Source organism: Arvicola amphibius, chromosome 14 (assembly GCF_903992535.2).
Source record: "Arvicola amphibius chromosome 14, mArvAmp1.2, whole genome shotgun sequence".
Lineage (NCBI taxonomy): Eukaryota > Metazoa > Chordata > Mammalia > Rodentia > Cricetidae > Arvicola > Arvicola amphibius.
Genome location: NC_052060.1, coordinates 58,096,614 through 58,113,194, shown reverse-complemented (window position 1 = coordinate 58,113,194; position 16,581 = coordinate 58,096,614). Strand labels below are relative to the sequence as shown.

Here is a 16,581-nt window from a genome sequence, read left to right as displayed (position 1 = left end):
AGCAAGCAGGTAGTAGCTTGGTTGTAGAAATGAAAGGTTTTGCTTAAAAAGCATAATGCATTTACTACAAAATGTGCAGAACAAACCCCACACTGCAGTCTTTCCTTTTCATGGTGCTCCATTTCCTCAGCCCAACTGCGGAGTTCTCAGCTTTTCTCTCTAGGAATTAATATTTTTGGTGCTACGGTACACTAGATTACTCTCTCTCGAAGTTTGTCCTGAGGTACTGTGAGTGAATTTGTATAACCATGTCACAACCAGCTACCATTTTACAAATTCTTGTTAATGCTAAAGTTTTCTCCTGGCTTCTGATGGCTTCCTTGTATTGGCAAGGAAAACTGTTCTATCATCTGTGAGTACTGAGGGTAGCTTTCTATGATTGCGCATCAGTTCCCTTCCTCCACTCGTCCACATCGAGCAGAACTTCCAGAAGGAGAATGGGATGGTATCAGTGGACACTGAAGTCTTAGCTGTTGTCCTAACAAATGTGTGCGTCAGAATTTCAGTTAGGATCGAAACCATTGTCTCATGGTGGCCTATGGAGTGGGGTGGGAGAGTTTCCAGATCCATGCCTGAAGTTTGTTAATCAACACGTGTAACAAACATCACATTGGATAAACTTTCATTCTGGTGCCCAAGGAGGGCATCGGATACCTAGGAGCTGGAGTTACATATGGTTGTAAGATGCTGTGGGGGTGCTGGGAACTGAATCCCAGTCACCTGCGTGGGTAGCCAGTGCTCTTAACTGCTGAGGCATCTCTGTCCAGCCCGCACCACGTTTCGTATATCTGTACACAGGCTGTGTGAATTTACCTTCTTGCAGTAGTGAATAAGGATTCCTCTTTCCCATATCCTTGCTATCGCTGTTTGATTCTTGTTAAGGAGTGATTTCCTGGTCATTGTACTCTGCTGCAGTTGAGAGCATCGTGTTATTGCACTGTGGCCATTGCATGCATCAGCTTTCTCATTTTCTATGAAAAGGCTGGATCGCATATTAGCAGCACATCCTGGGTTATTTTCCTGAAGGGAGAGGAAAATAATCCGTAGAGAAGTTGCCTCTGAAGCTGGAGAATGTTCAGTGTTTCCTAGTTGTAACAGTAGGGTATGAATCATGTGCATCGTCCAGGGCCTCCGTGGAAATCTTGTTGGGGTTTGAGAAGACTCTTATTTTGCCTCCTGTGGTGGAGATAGCAAGCTGGCTTATTTTGCAGCATAGCTCAGGGTTATACAAGTCTGTACCTTTGAGGGCTTTCGATTAGAGGGAAATGTGTCATCTATGCAACCGAGAGCACAGCTTTGTGTTGGCTGTTGAAGAGTTATTTCTTGACATTAACGTTTTTATTCAGCCCCATATTAAGTTTTATGCCTGGATATAATGCCACCATGTAGAAACCAAAGCAAATGCTACATCCCAAATCCGGAGAGAGAGCCAAACAGTGGGTTATCGAATCTGTATTTTTATGGGTTGTTCCTCGTCATGCGTGATTTAAACACAGTTCCTGGAAGGTGCAGGAGTTGCAAAGCGCAGCTTTGTGGAGGAACAGAGAAGATGCCTGGCAGCCTGGCTTGGCTTCAGAGTGTGGCTTCCTCTCTAGAACAATCTCCCAGTTCTTGGCACATGGGGTTGACTCCGCGAAGATGGAAACCGCTTGCCTTAATCACTCCTGAACCAAGGGAGAAATTAAAACACACTCTTTCCTTCGTCAAGCAGTCAAAACAATGCCAGGTTGTTAATGTGGCTTTTTTGTCTTTCACTTGCAAGACCTCAAAGAACATGGAGGGGAGTGAAGGCAGAATCTATTCCCTGATGGCGTCATTATACGTGGAGAAGCTTCTAAAGCTCAGGCATTAAAGACACTGGGGAGGGGGAGGAGTAATGGCAGCAAAGAGCGCGCCTCTGAGGCCCTGCCCAAAGCGCTTTTGTTCTGATTCATTCAAATTGGGTGATGAAAAGCAAAGATCTCATTTGTTTCGGCATTACAGTAGTAAATGAGCAATCAGTCACTAATTGTCCTAGAAGACATTGAAGGTGCATGAGGGCCCTGTCGTCCCCTTTTAAGATCGCATTGTTCCAACCACAATGAAACGAGCATTAGAATAGTGTATAAACAATGCTTTTAATAATTTAGGCTGGTTAGATTCAAACATGAAGGTTTTTTCCCCTGAAATATTTATTGAAACTCCTGTTTTTATTTGTCACAGACAAGTTTCATTTCATGTTCCAAGCTGTACGTGGAAATTCATATACAGGATGGGGCTGAAGTAGAGAAGAGGGATGAGGGTTCTCAACCTGTCGTCTCCCTGGCCATCTCTGCTGGCTGCTAGGGTTTGGGTTAGGGGGACTGGTCAACTTTCCCTTAGTTATTTGGTGACCTTTTCTAATCCCGACTGTTTCATAATTTAATGTTCTGACCTTTGTTTTCCACAGAGCGATGTTAGTGATGAATGCAGAGATTTAATGACTGGAAGTAGCTGACAGGTGACCTTTTGTCCGTGACCATTCTTTTTTTTTTTTTTTTTTTTTTTTTTTGCTGGGGAAACCACGCTGTTTTGTAGATTTTATTTCACAGATTTTAATTGTCTATAAGCTTGTTCGGAGGGAAGGGAGTAAAGGTTAAATATTTCATTCTTCTTACTGATTACAATGTAAAAGGGTTGGCAGGTGTCCCAATAGATCATTCAAAAAGGCTAGAGCAATATGTCAGGTTCACGCTGGGAGAGCAGTGAGGGAGGCTTTCCAGAAGGGCCGGTGAGGAAGGAGATGAAAAGTGACCAGGAGAGTGAGCTAGTCCACCCTCCTGCCTGAAGATAGCAGGTGTCTTGCATCTCTGCATACTCCAGTGCAGGCTTGGGGCAGGGGGTGGGTAGGCAGGGGCAGGGAAGCAGAAGGATCTACTGAAAGAAGTCGTCATTTAGAGGTAAAATGCTAATCAGAGTAAGTGACCTATCAGTTTTGGTCACTTCCTTCCTCCCTGCCTGCCTCTGCCTCCCTGAGTGCTGGAATTAAAGGCATGTGCTACCACTGCCTGACTACATCCAACATATATTAATGCTGCATTTCTTCATGCTGCTGTGAACCTGTCTCATGACACACAACACATTCTCTTTTTAACCAGATTGTGTCCATTGGATATCAATTTGTATCTTAATTTATTCAACTGTACAATGGAAAATGAAAATAAGCTAAGTAAAATCTATTTTGAGAGAACATGTCTTGAATCTCAGTCCTTAGGAGGAAGAGGCAGGAGGATGTCTGAGTCTGAGGTAGCCTGATCTACATAGATTTGGGTCAGCCAAGGCTACATAGCAAGTCTCTATTTCAAAGCAAAAATGTATCATTTGAAATCCAGTCATAGTGACTCAGGTATGTCATGCAAGACCCCAGGAGACAGAGGCAGGAGGATGACGATAAGTTCAAAGCTAGCTGGGTCTGCCCAGTGGGTTCCAGGGCTACATAGCAAGATGCTGCCTGAGAAAGAAACAAGTAAACAAAGGAAAACACCTATTTTGAACATCAAGTCTGATTGTGTAATGAATATTGAAGAGAAGACCTGAGCTGTGATGGTGTCTGTCACCGCCAAGATGGGCAGCTGCTCTCAACTTTATCTTTCTGGTTTGTTTACCTCTTCCAGCCTCCTCCTCCTGGTGTAGCCTGGGATGGTTGCTGGCGGACCATAGAACTTCCCCTCACACATCAAAGCTGGGTCAAGAGACTAAAGTTTACCCTGGCTAGGACTTCAAAACCACCTGCTATTCAGATGCCTTGTGCAGCAGAGCTTCTACGTGGAAAAATTATTAGGTTGTGTAACAGATGTCGCCAGTTTTTAACCCTTTCCCAAGTGAGTGTTTATAACTAAGTATAATGGCTTAGAGTTGGTGTAATTTTGGAAAGGAAGAAATACTCAAATAGAGTTTGTTGCCATTTTATAAGTCAGTATTTTAGACTTTCAACAAAATGAAGTGTTAGGCGTGTGTGGTTTGTTGCAGGTACTTGGATCTCGCTATGGCTCTCCACGACTGTTAAAGTTTACTTTGAATCAGGCGGCAGAATTAGTGATAAGATGACCCAAACTGGCCCTAGAGAAGCCAGCAATTTGGATAGAGAAGTGCATGGGAAGAAAGGGGCAGGGACTTGAGTTTGGCTGCTTCTTATTTGGTTTCGAGACATGTGAAGAGACTCCTCTCTCTTGCTGGATCTCAGGCCCTAAAGGAAGGTCAACTGGTTGCTTCTCAGCTTCTCTGATCTAGCAGGTTTTCACCCCCACATCTAATTCCTGAGTCTTTGTTTGCAAATAGAACCATAGAGAGACTTAGTTTAAACTTATCATGGCATAGCAGAGCCAGAGCTGTGGGACTGAGGCCCTCCAGGCTGCAGCCTGAGTGGCCAGCGGGGTGTTGAGTGTGGGGATGTGGGGTCACAGCCAATAATGAAACTATCGGGAGACTCGTGTGTAGCTGCTAAGTCAACAGAAAAGCATCAGTGGCTTTATGTGTGTTCACACACATGGGTACACACACAGGCCAAAAGACAACTTGTAATGTCATTTCTCAGACATAGCCTAACTTTCCTGAGACACAGGGTCCCTCACTGGCCTGGAGCCTACCAAGTGTGCTAAACCATCTATCTGGCCAGTGAGTCCTGTGGATTGGCCTGCCTTTTTGTATCCTCGGTACTGGGATTACACACACATGTCACCGTGCCCAGCATTTTTAATTTCTCACATTGATCCTGGGATATCAGACTGTGAGCAGGCGCTTGACCTTGCCCTTCCTCTACTGTAGGTTTTCTTTAACAGTGGCATAACTGCCAAAAAGGGATTGGTTAAATATATCTGTGTTCTTCACCCAAGCAGAAGATTTTAAAAGATGTTTTGTTACGGAAGATCCAAGGGGCATATTATTTTTAATGAAAATAAAAAAAAAAATAGAGAGACCATTCAACTGAAAAGAAGAATTTGAAATTAAGATGGAGATTGATGAATTGGACCAAATAAGTCTTAACTGAGATCTCACGAAATCCAGGCCCTCAGTCTAGGAAGATGGAGTCACCATTTACTGAGGCAGAGTGAATCTTTGGAGACATATGTAATACATTTGTACTCAAGGCTCCCAAATCAAATTAAAATGAATACAAGAAACAGCAATGCATTTCACAAAGAAAGCTGAGATTGGAAGACAGAGGTAATAAGAGAAATGGGGGTGACAGGGTGAGGCAGGTCTTGCCAGATCAGCCATGTGTACCTAGGCTCTTTCTTTGATCATAGCTCATAGTAATTTGATGACGGTTCCTTTAAACACACGGATGCATCCCTGGGAACACGGCCAACTCTCGTGACTGATGGGAGTTTCTGATTCCGATTTGGAAGTTTTCGTCTGTCAGCTCTTACTTTCCCGCATACTTTTAAATGGTTCCTGAGGCTTCTGGTTAATAGGGTTCTAAGCATGTCCACTCATGTGTCCCTGTCCTTGCCCACAAAGTGAGAGAGCCAGGCAGGGTGGGGGCCATTTTTTTTTCAAATTCAGGATCTCTGAAGACCTGTGACACTGTCATTCAGGGGACAGTGAACAGAAGTGGCCAGTTGAACTGTCATCCATTACATATTACATATTTTTCACACAAACAAACTGTTGTCCCCCACTGTTGGCCTTTGTGGCACCAGGTGCTGAACTAATCTGCACAGCTGTGGCTTCCCCGCATTGCCATGGAGCAGATTGGAATGTCTTAATGGATCACTCTCTGAGGTTACCATTGTCAAGTGAGACCAGCCTGATGATTCTGATTAGCTAAATTAAGCTGTGCTAGAGAACTGGCTAATTCATTATAATGGCTGGGAAATCCAGTGCGGATTGCCACATTTTGTAGAGCACATCCAAAGCTTTGATGTCTGATTTTTCGTTCTGTGAATGCTGTACCCCAAATACGGTTTTATGACCTACTTAAGGACCTTGTTGGGATGGTCAGTGGGATGTAATCTTGCTGCCCATATGCGTGATGGTGGTGAGTCAGAGCAAGCTGCATAATCATGGTTTATAACAGGCACTGGTGTGCCAGATTCAGGATGAAATTGAAGGACTCAGCTGTGGGTAACAGATATCAAACCCTACCCAAAATCCCAAGAAGATTTCACTCTTGCATGTTGTCTGAAAGAATGTTGGCTTCTTCATGACAAGGTAAAGCCGCAGACAACGCCTGACCCTGAAAGTCACTCAGTTGTGCCTTCATTTAATAAAGTATTTGTGATGGAGCTGGCTGGGAACCCTGTGGCTCAGGTGTCCTACTCAACCATTTTGGGACAACCTCTGCCATCCTGGGGTTTGGCCCATCAGCTGCTTACTGCAGTTGATCAAGGTGATACACAATTCCTTCATCACGAAGTTTAATACTGCAACAGGTAGCCCAGACTGTCCTCGGCTTCTCTAGATTACTGGGGATGACCTCGGACTCATGATCTCTCCTGTCTCTATTTCTCAAGTTCTTGAATTGCAGGCATACATCATCATCCCCTCCCCTCCCCCCCCCCGCCCGATCACAGAGGTACTTATTTTAAAGCTTTACTTATTGTTACTGTATACATGCATGCATGTAGTTTTGGAAGTATAGTGTGTGCCTGCTGAGTGCTCACAGAGGCCAGAATCAGGTACAGAATCCCCTAGAGCCAGAGTGACAGATGGTTGTGAGTCACCATGTGGGTGCTGGGCACTTAGTCCCTACTCTGTGCAGGACGTACCTGGAACCACTGAGCCATTTCTTCAGCCCTGATTGCAATGTCCTAAGGCTTCTCACAAATGGAACTGTGGCTCCAATAGGTTGGTTTTTTTTTTTTTTCCTAATCCTTTGAAAACGGACACAGATGCCTTTGCCAGATGTTGCATGTTAACAGGAGTAAAGAGAAATGAATGGAAACAAGCTTAAGCTAACACCGTAACCGTTGGCTCCAAAATACTCTAGGGTGTAAAGATGCTTATTGCAGTAGTTTCTATAGTAGGAAATAAATCAGAAAATAGCCGGCTGCCCAGCAATAGGCTAATAAATACATTATGGCATGTCTATATGACTGAACAATGAGTGACAAGGATTATTGGCTGGTATGGAGAAGGACAGCACAAAACCAGCAGCAAATCAAAGGTGCTGAGCCATGTAGTTGGCATCTCTCAATCTGCCTACAGTAACCTATGTAGAAAGAGGGAAATGTGGTGAGATGCTTGTCACTGCTGAGTGACGGATACAGGAATAACTTCAGTCTTAATCTTTCCTGCCTTTTCAAGTTCTTCATAGTGAGTCTATACTGCTTTAATGCCCAGACCAAGATGGACCTTTAAAGCAGTTTGAGCAGATTTGGTATGAGGTGTACTGTAGCACTTTACCTCAGGCGTCTCCCACCTGCCCACTCTGAAAACAAGCTCCTGGTTTCTCTTCCTGGGTTTATTTCCAAACACACTCCTTTCCTCCTAGGTCAAGGCTGCTGTAGTCTCGCACGGATGTGGCAGGAAGCCTGTTGTCACCCTTGGCTCCTTCCCCTTTCACATCTACATTCACACGTTCCGTTTCTGGACCAGTCCGGAATACAGCCCGAGGTTGTCAGCATCACGCCCTCATCCCTCTGCGTGTCCCACCATCACCCTCTCTCTGAGTGGGAGCAGCGACTTGCATAACAACCAAGGTTGTTCAACTCAGGGCAGGTCATCTGCTCCTCCGTTAAAGATCTCCATTGCACAGGAAGTCAAGGGACCCACGTGATTCATGGCGGCCACCTCCCTAACCCAAACGCAGACTTGCTGACTGCTTTAGCTTTCTGGAGCACACAGTTCATTATTTCCAGCCTCAAAGCATCTGCAGTGGCTTTTGCTTAGGTATCTCTATGACCAGTCCCTTTCCTTCACTCAATACCTTTTCTCAGTGGTGCCTCTGGTGGCTCTCCATTGTTCCCAGGTGTGCTCTCTCTCTCTCTCCACACGCACGCACACACACACACACACCAGTATGACTCCACATGCATAAATTTCCATGACGCATACATTTCTTTTTTATAAACCAATCACCTTTGAGTTATTATACATTATACAGGATGCTGATACATGTGTTCATATGAAGAAGCACAACTTAAATGCAAGTGTCATGTCATTAGAAATTCTTGGGTATACTTCTTAGCTCGGTTGTTCCTCTTGGAACCACACTTGGTGTATAGTAGACACCCAGGGGCTGCTGGCAGGAAAGGTGACCAGTTGCAAGTGTCGCTGTCCGGGTGGCTTTCTGAGTTGGATTACCCAGGATTTTTCTTATTGAGATGCTGCAGCTGGACTCAGCTTGCTGATTGGTTGATGTGTTCCCCTTGATTGCTTTTTTCTTTCCCTCTGAAATGGTTCTAAACTATGGGAAAGTCCATTTCTTCCCTAGTATTTAGCTCAGGATTCATACTTTTTTTTTCTTAGAGAGTTTCTTACCTGTTTGATCCATATTCACGCTGCTTCCCTAATTCTTCCTAGGTCCTCTTTTCTTTCCTACCCACACGTAGCAATGGAACTATCAACAATTGTTAGCTTCTTTGGAGGGAAAGACAGATTCTTCTAAGAGTGTAGAGCCTGGCTACTCAAGTGGAAGATAAAACATCTGAGAAGATTTGAGCACCACAAATTTGTCTTGAAGTATTTTTTTTTAAAAAAAGGATTCAGACTCTTTATTTTTCCAGACAGGGTTTCTCTGTGGCTTTGGAGCCTGTCCTGGAACTAGCTCTTAATAGATTATTTTAAATTGATTTCTTTCATTTTGTAATTTAACAAATTGAGCAACCAGCATATCCCAGGGACCTCTGTTGTTGAAGACAGAGGCAAAGGCATTGTTTTTTTTTTTTTTTTTTTTTTTTTTTTTTTACAAGACTTCACTGTCTAGATGGCAGATACAACAAGAGGAAAGTTAGGACAGGACCCTATATGAGAGAAGCTATCCTCCAATAGGCACAAAATCTAGGTTCAAATTCAGGATCAAAAGGTGCAATCTTATCGAAGGTAGACGAGAAAGATGCAACACTTGCCAAAGTGTGCTGCTTTTGCTGCTTGGAAGATGGAGCGATTTCTTCCTATGGGAAAGAAATAGCAAAGGTGATGTGTGATTATTTTAGGAGGCATGGAAACAGTGATGCTAAAAGCAGAGAGCCCTGCTTGTGAGCTAGAAGATCTCGACTTAGTGAGCCTGAAGGATGGCTTCCAGGTTAAGGATATGTGCTGCTCTGGCAGGAGACCTTAGTGCGGTTCCCAGCATCCATGTCGGGTGGTCCACAGCCTGTGATTCTATCTCAGGGATCTGATTGCCTCTCCTGGGGCTCTGTAGGCATTTACATGAATATGTGCTCTCTCTCTCTCTCTCTCTCTCTCTCTCTCTCTCTCTCTCTCTCTCTCTCTCTCTCTCTCGACGTACACACGTACATAAATAATAAAATAAATGTAAAGCAAAGGAGATTCAGACCTAGAAGATATGGGCTTAGAAGTTCTCATTTAGAGGATCTGTGTTTAGAAAGTGTGAGCTTGGTTCTGCCACTGGAATTTGTATTAACTACAAGTCCCAGACATCAGTGCTTTGCTTTTGAGTCTGATAGTTCCATGGAGAGTTATCAGGCTTCTGAGATGTGTGCATGCCTTCCCATGTTCTCGAGAGGCCTTTCCTTGTCTGCCTAGAAGCAATTCAAGCTCAAAGGACCATTAATTGATGACTCAGGGATTTTGGGGCATTACTGTAATACTTTTCCTGCCTGAAGTGGGTCTGGGTTGTGTACGTCTCCTGCCTCATCATCTGCTGCCTCCTTCACATTACCGACTGCCACCCACCCATGCATGCATATCAAAGTACAACATACGTGCCTAGATATGTAGCTCTGGCAGAATCCTTACCACAGAAAAATAGTTTCACATTCTCTCACCTTATTTGAAATCACGGGTCTAACTTTATAAAACTCATCCTTCAGAGTGGAAATGAATGGCTGTTTCCCCACATAAATTTTGAGCTAGCGTAGGGCTACAGAAAGTAATCATTTTCCAACAGGATGTATTTACTCTTCTAATAAACGCCCACTGCTAACTTGATAACCCGTAGCAGAGTCTGCAGGATAGATACGTATCGGAGATAATCCCATCCTCAGCCATCATGCCTTAGGGGACATTTCGGCTCCTCGAGAACTCATTTGATGACGTCTTCCCTTTTCTCTTTCAGCCTTTGCAGCTCGACTGTGACCACTGTGCCATAGTGTCCAATTCCGGTCAGATGGTGGGCCAGAAGGTGGGCGAGGAGATAGACCACTCTTCCTGCATTTGGAGAATGAACAACGCCCCCACCAAGGGCTTTGAAGAAGACGTCGGTCACGTGACGATGGTTCGCGTCGTATCGCACACCAGTGTTCCTCTTTTGCTAAAAAACCCTGACTATTTTTTCAAGGAGGCAAGTGCCACCATTTATGTTATCTGGGGCCCTTTCCGCAACATGAGGAAGGACGGAAATGGCATTGTGTACAACATGCTGAAAAAGACAGTTGATAATTATCCGAACGCACAGATTTACGTGACCACGGAGCAGCGGATGAGTTACTGCGATGGCGTCTTTAAGGAGGAAACTGGGAAAGACAGGTGAGTCCTCTCTGGAACAGCCTCGTTGACTTTTATTGTCTTTTATGGTGAGTCTTTGTCGAGCTATCAAATGAACAGTTATTTTTTTAAACCAATTGCTACATGGTTTTGATTATTATGATGGCTACAGGAGCCAACAATGAGGTCCCATTAATTCCACCCACACTGCCTTCTGTTTGCTTCATTTTAATTGTTTGAAGCTCCGAGAAATGGTGGATAGTTCTTCAAAATATCCTTAGATCTTTTCCTATGTAGCTCAATTTGTTACTGATAAGATTGGATATTTGGCCGAAAGGGGACATCTTCACATTCTCTTTCGAAACAAATACTTAGGAATCTCAGGCTTTTAAGCCATCTTAAGTGAAAATTGTGGCCCCCTCTGCCTCCTGGAAACCAGAGACGGGATGGACTATTGATCCTCTAATATGACTGCACAGATCCATGCATATCAATAGCCTTGTGATCTTGAACACGACACTAAACAAAATACCACATTGACATTATTTATTACTTAAAATCATTAGTATTTGGATTCTTAAAGAGAAATGAAGTATAAATATCCTCTGCTCAATTATTCAAAACCAACTTATGTTTTGGTGCATACACTTCTCTGTCCCATTTCATAAATCACTGTCCCCACCTTTTCTGCTCGAGGCAGGTTCTCCTCGATTCTCCTCTTCCCCATCTTCCACTCCCTCTCCTGGCTCCTTCAGGCAGCTCTACCATCTCCTGGTTCTCCTGCCTCTTTAGAAAGACAACTACAACAAGCGAGGGAAGCAAAATTACAAACTGATCAGTCTTGGCTGATGTTCATAAATGTAGCACTCATAAAGAATTGCTGAAGAAGATCCGGAAACCTGTGCCGGAAGTTGTAAATTATATGTGAATTTTGCTTATTTGTGCAATACTCTGAATAAATGGAGCTTCAACTGTAATTGCAGTGCTAACAATCTGATTTCCTTAAAATGCATGCCTGTCTTTTACTACTCAATAGCATTGAATAGAGTGTTGTAGCTATTGGGTAACTGGTGGCGGAGAGCTGGGATTTGCTGTCTCCAAGTGTAATTTCGGTCCTCATCATGGGCTAGCAGTCTCAACAAGGACTTTTTGCGGTCTGTTTTTTTTTTTTTCCAGTGTCCTATCCCCCACTTCCACCCTCAAGAGTACCTTCTTTAGTTTAATAAACAGCATATATTATACATTATCAAAACATACATGCACACAAACAAAACACATACACAGACACACACACACGCACATAGAACACTCAGGTGGACCAATGGACCTATTGACATTGTGGATTTTCACTTAGCATGTCTTCTTCTGAGCCCCTAAAATGCAGTTTCGATAGGATGAGTCTCTCCTCTGCAGGAAGAACCTCAAAGGTGAGATCCAAATCGGCGTAGCATAGCCAAAGCGGCAGGCAGATCTGGTATTTGTAAGAATTGTGCTCATGTACTCATGCATAGCACCATTCTGTATGAGTACGACCGTTCTCCTGGGGCCCCAGAAACCTCTGGTCTCTCACTAGCCCCGAGCAATGCAATTAATTAGATGTATTTGGTTTTTCATTAGAGCTATCCCTTAGGGTACCCCCTGGTTACAATGATAAGCCTGAGGGTCATTTTGGGGGTATCAGAGAAGAGCTAAGTGTTGTATTTGTTCGTAGTGCTTTGAATCACGTTGACTTTCTACTGTGAGCTTTCATTGAGATAGCAGTGTCGCGGAGGATGGTGGGTCGAAAGTAGAGAATGGATAGCATTGGGAGCTTGTTTTCTGTGTCCGTGCTGAGTAAAGCTGCTTCTGTGGCGTCAGATTGGCAGCTCTCCATCAATGGGGTCTCTAAACCTGAAGTTCTTTTAAAGGTCAGTTGATTTTATGGTACAGTTTCACGTCTTTGGTTTTCCCTTCCTCTGTTATTTCACTGGCTACTGCAGACAGGGTAGCTAACGTCTACAGGTTCTTTAGAGCTCTGCAGAAGGGAGGACAAGTAGGATTTGACTGGTCAGTGTGTTGTTGACCAAAAATACCCATCTCATTATGGTGTAAATCCAGCCCTGCTTGTGTCGAATATAATGAGTTACCATGCTTCTCTGCACACAGTGACAGATTTCAGAGTCTCTGAGTGGGTGGATGTTTGTTATATATTCATGTGTTCATACATGGAAACTGCAGGTGGACGCCTGGTGTTTGCTCTGTCACTCTCTGCCTTACTGTTTGAGACAGGGTCACTTATTGAGCCTGAAGCTCCCATCTCGGCTAAGCTGGCTGGGCAGTGAGCTGCCAGGGCCAGTTGTGGCCTTTTAGATGCTCAAGGCCCTGCCGGGCTTTCACATGTGTTTTGGAGAATTAAACTGAATTTGGTTTTACATCATGGGTTTGTACACATTGTGCTGTATTCACAACCTCAACAATATCTTCAAACGCTGAGCCCGATGGTCTCATAGTCTCTGTAGAGCCAGGCCTCAGCTTGAGGAATTACTAACTTGTGACCCATCTTAGTCCAGCTGAATCGCACACACTTTCTCCTCCCCCGAGTATAATTTTGAAGGGAACCTCAGACTTCTCTCTATTCCATCTTTAAATATTTTACTGTGTATTTTTAAAACACCAATGTAAGTTTCCACATCCTATGTGGAAATGCAAACACTTCCTCCACACCATTCTGTATCCTTGGCTTACAATGGTCAACATTGTCCCGTAGATGTACAAGTTGTACATATATTTTAAGTATTAGTTCAAATCAGGGTTAACATATGGTCCACGCATTATAATTGATTGGTGTATTTCCTTTGTGTACTTATCCATATAGTTCTTTCCCTACACCACTCCTCACTGAAGAAACCTAGCCACCTGGGTTTTCTACCATGTAGTTAGTTTTATTATCTTCTCCTCGTGCTATTTCTTCAACATTGGTTTTTATGTATTGAGGTTGACTGGATTCAGATCCAATTTGTATTTATTTCCTTGCCATGAGCGCCTTGTGATTCTTGTAATCACATGATTATACTTAATATACGCTGAATACTAGTAAGACTATCTGAGAGTTTTCTCTCTTTGGTAGGAAGCACTAGTGCTAACTGTCTAAGAGCAGGAGTTTATTAGGGTTGCAAAACGGTGGTGGTTTATCTTTTGATTGCTGGCGTACTCTGCAGAGAGAGACTTGCCTTTACTTGGTTACCATCAGACAAAAGACTGACTGGTTCTGATTAATTAGTTTCTTGCTTGACATCCTCTTAAGTGACCTACATGTTCATAACTTCTAATATTTACACACTGAATTTTGGTAATCTATTTATTATAAAGCATGACACATGCTAAGAATGTCTTCAAATTGGCTTTGCCTGCTTTTGATGCATGAGAGGTCATGGAGAGCTTCCCTCCTTCTTCCTCGGATTGTAGATACTTCAGCACTTACCTGAATCCTCCTATGAACTTGTATTCAGACATTGTCCAAGGAGCCTTAATTCTTCTAGTTGTTAAAAGTATATAAACCATGGTAGTGTGGCGTTCATTATTACAAGGTTGGATCTTTGTTTCTCGGCCTTCAGAGTGGGCAGAGATAAACTCTAAACAAAATATGCTGTGTGCATTGTTTATAAATAAGATCGTCATGAACTGAGTCTTTCCATTCTAAGTCAGGCCCACCAGGCTTTTTATCTTACCACGCATGTCTTATGCCCGTGTCTTCTTTCTGGCAGGCTGTCAATCAAAGATCCCAGGAACAGCATTGCAATTAATCATTTGCTTTATCTTGCAATACATAGTAAACTTGGAGTAACAGCAGATCAGCTATGTCATTGCAAGCCTCTTATGAATACTGTGTACCCAAAATGTTTAAATGGCAGGTGCTCATGCTCAATATGTAAGGCTGCATCTGCTGAATGTGTGCCGGATAGGTCTCCCCAAAAGACTGCAGTATTTTCCTCTTTAGTGGCTAGAATGAGTTGTTGTGTGCACACATAGTTGCCAATCGAAAGAAGTCAGGAGTGAGGGGTCTCCTTTAAGTTGTGTGCACACATAGTTGTAAACCGAAAGGAGTAAGGAGGGGGAGGGGTCTCCTTTAAGTTAACTTGTGTTGTAAAGCTGTTTCATTTCATTCACTTTTGCTTTCAGAATTTATCAGCAAATTCTCATATGTCTTTGTGTATGCTTGGCGAGGCTCGAACTCATGGCCTTAGACCTGCCAGGCAAGTCCTTGTACCACTGAGATAGCATCCCTGATCATCAGAGTCTGATGGAGAGAGCGCATCACTGGCAATTTGCAGCCTTGAAATGTTGACGTCACTGAGTGTTAAAATGATTTTTGATAGAAACATTTAGGTTTAGTTCCTCAGAGAAAAATATTTCTTCCTCCCTCCCTCCCTCCCTCCCTCCCTCCCTCCCTCCCTCCCTCCCTCCTTTCTTTCTTTCTTTCCTTCCTTCCTTCCCTCTTTTTTTCTTTCCTTCCCTCTTTCTTTCTTTCATTTTTTTTCCAGTCATCAAAGTTTCTTTTGAAAATACAGCCTTCGGCTGATGAGACGACTCAGTGGAAAAAATGTGCTCGTCTCCAAACCAAGCCCACATTTGATCTCTTGGGCCCAAACTATGGAATGGAAGCAGAGAACTGATTCATGGGAACTGTTCTCTGACCTCCACACACATTCACGGTGAGTGTGTGTGCATGCATCTGCGAAACAGATAGACAGGCATAATATTTTCTTGTTCCCAGAGCTTTCATCTCTTTCTGAAGTACTCCTGTTGAGGAAATGCGTATTGGTGGAAACAGTGCACAGACGCCTTCCTTTCTTGGGATGATCCTCGACTTAACCCTTACATATATTGGAATTCTTTTCAAACCAGATGAGAAATCATTTGTTCTCATATTAGTTACTGCTTAAAACTCTGGCTTGTGAGTGTGGCCTGTGGGGAGCCTGGGAGCTGGCACAGAGGACATTCGTTCATTCTCTAGAGTTATCAGATTGTTGGACAGTGGCCACCCTTATGGCTTTGTCTACTGAATGTAATTCTGATAAACAAGAATTATGAATTCTGTACATCTTCCCTGCCTCCCAGAAACCTTCAGAATGAAAGGTTTTTATATTCAAAACATTCTGACCAAAATGTCTCCCTGCTGCCCCTTTGAATGATTGGTATGCATAAATACGTCTGTCATGCTGGCAGCCAACATTTACCCTAATACATCTAAAGACAGAATGCCCCTGGAGGTACTCCTGAGCTGACAGCGGCTCATGGTCCCCCTCCCCCTGAAGGATGAGAGTATGTGCTTAGCATGCACAGGTGTGGTGGGGGAGTATTAACTTCCCACTTCCCGGAAGGCCACAGGCCGATCGTGAGAGCTGTTTTGTAACCTCTGGCAGGTGGGCAATTGCTGCTTGCTTCCCTCTTCAGAAATGTGTTGGCAGATGTACACACATTATTTAATTAACTAATAATTGAGAAAGCTATCATCACTATTAAAAGAGCAAAGCTAATTCTGGGCTGATAAAGGACTCTGAGCTGCCCCAAATAGATCGTAATTAGCTGACAGCAGTGTGGCTCCGCCTTCAGGGATGGGTGAGATTAATGAAAGCTAGGAGCGAATGGAACCATGTTTCCGAAAGCTCCTGCCTCAGGTGAAGAGGGTGAGGAAAGAGGGAGCCATGTTTAAGTATCATTTAGGAGGCTGAAGACATGACAGCCACTGTCAGGAGGTACAGAGAGCATGGGACATTGATTTGTATATAGCAAGTTCTCTGCCTCACTCCTTTCTGATAGAGCGCTCCATCAGCTGCACCCAGTCTCTGGGAGAGAGAGAAATCAGACATGTGTTGACCCTAACGGGTCGGCCCTCGTTACCATGTGTATTGTCCGTTTCCTTATCGAGCCAGGGTCTTAATGGCAGCGTGGGTTTAATTCTTTCAGCTGGGTCATTGTTGAAATCTTCTTGGAGCTTGTATCATTTTGAAAGTTTCTTCTATTACTCTAGGG

General features: G+C 43.7%; 1 protein-coding gene across 1 annotated transcript in view; it reads left to right on the top strand.

Annotated features, from left to right (window-relative positions):
* The window catches only part of St6galnac3 (ST6 N-acetylgalactosaminide alpha-2,6-sialyltransferase 3), a 466,211-nt gene that overhangs the window by 270,604 nt on the left and 179,026 nt on the right, over positions 1 to 16,581 (top strand). Inside the window, exon 3 of the mRNA XM_038311532.1 lies at positions 10,202 to 10,611. Coding sequence (XP_038167460.1) covers positions 10,202 to 10,611 — 410 coding nt within the window. The remainder of the gene's footprint in view (positions 1 to 10,201; positions 10,612 to 16,581) is intronic.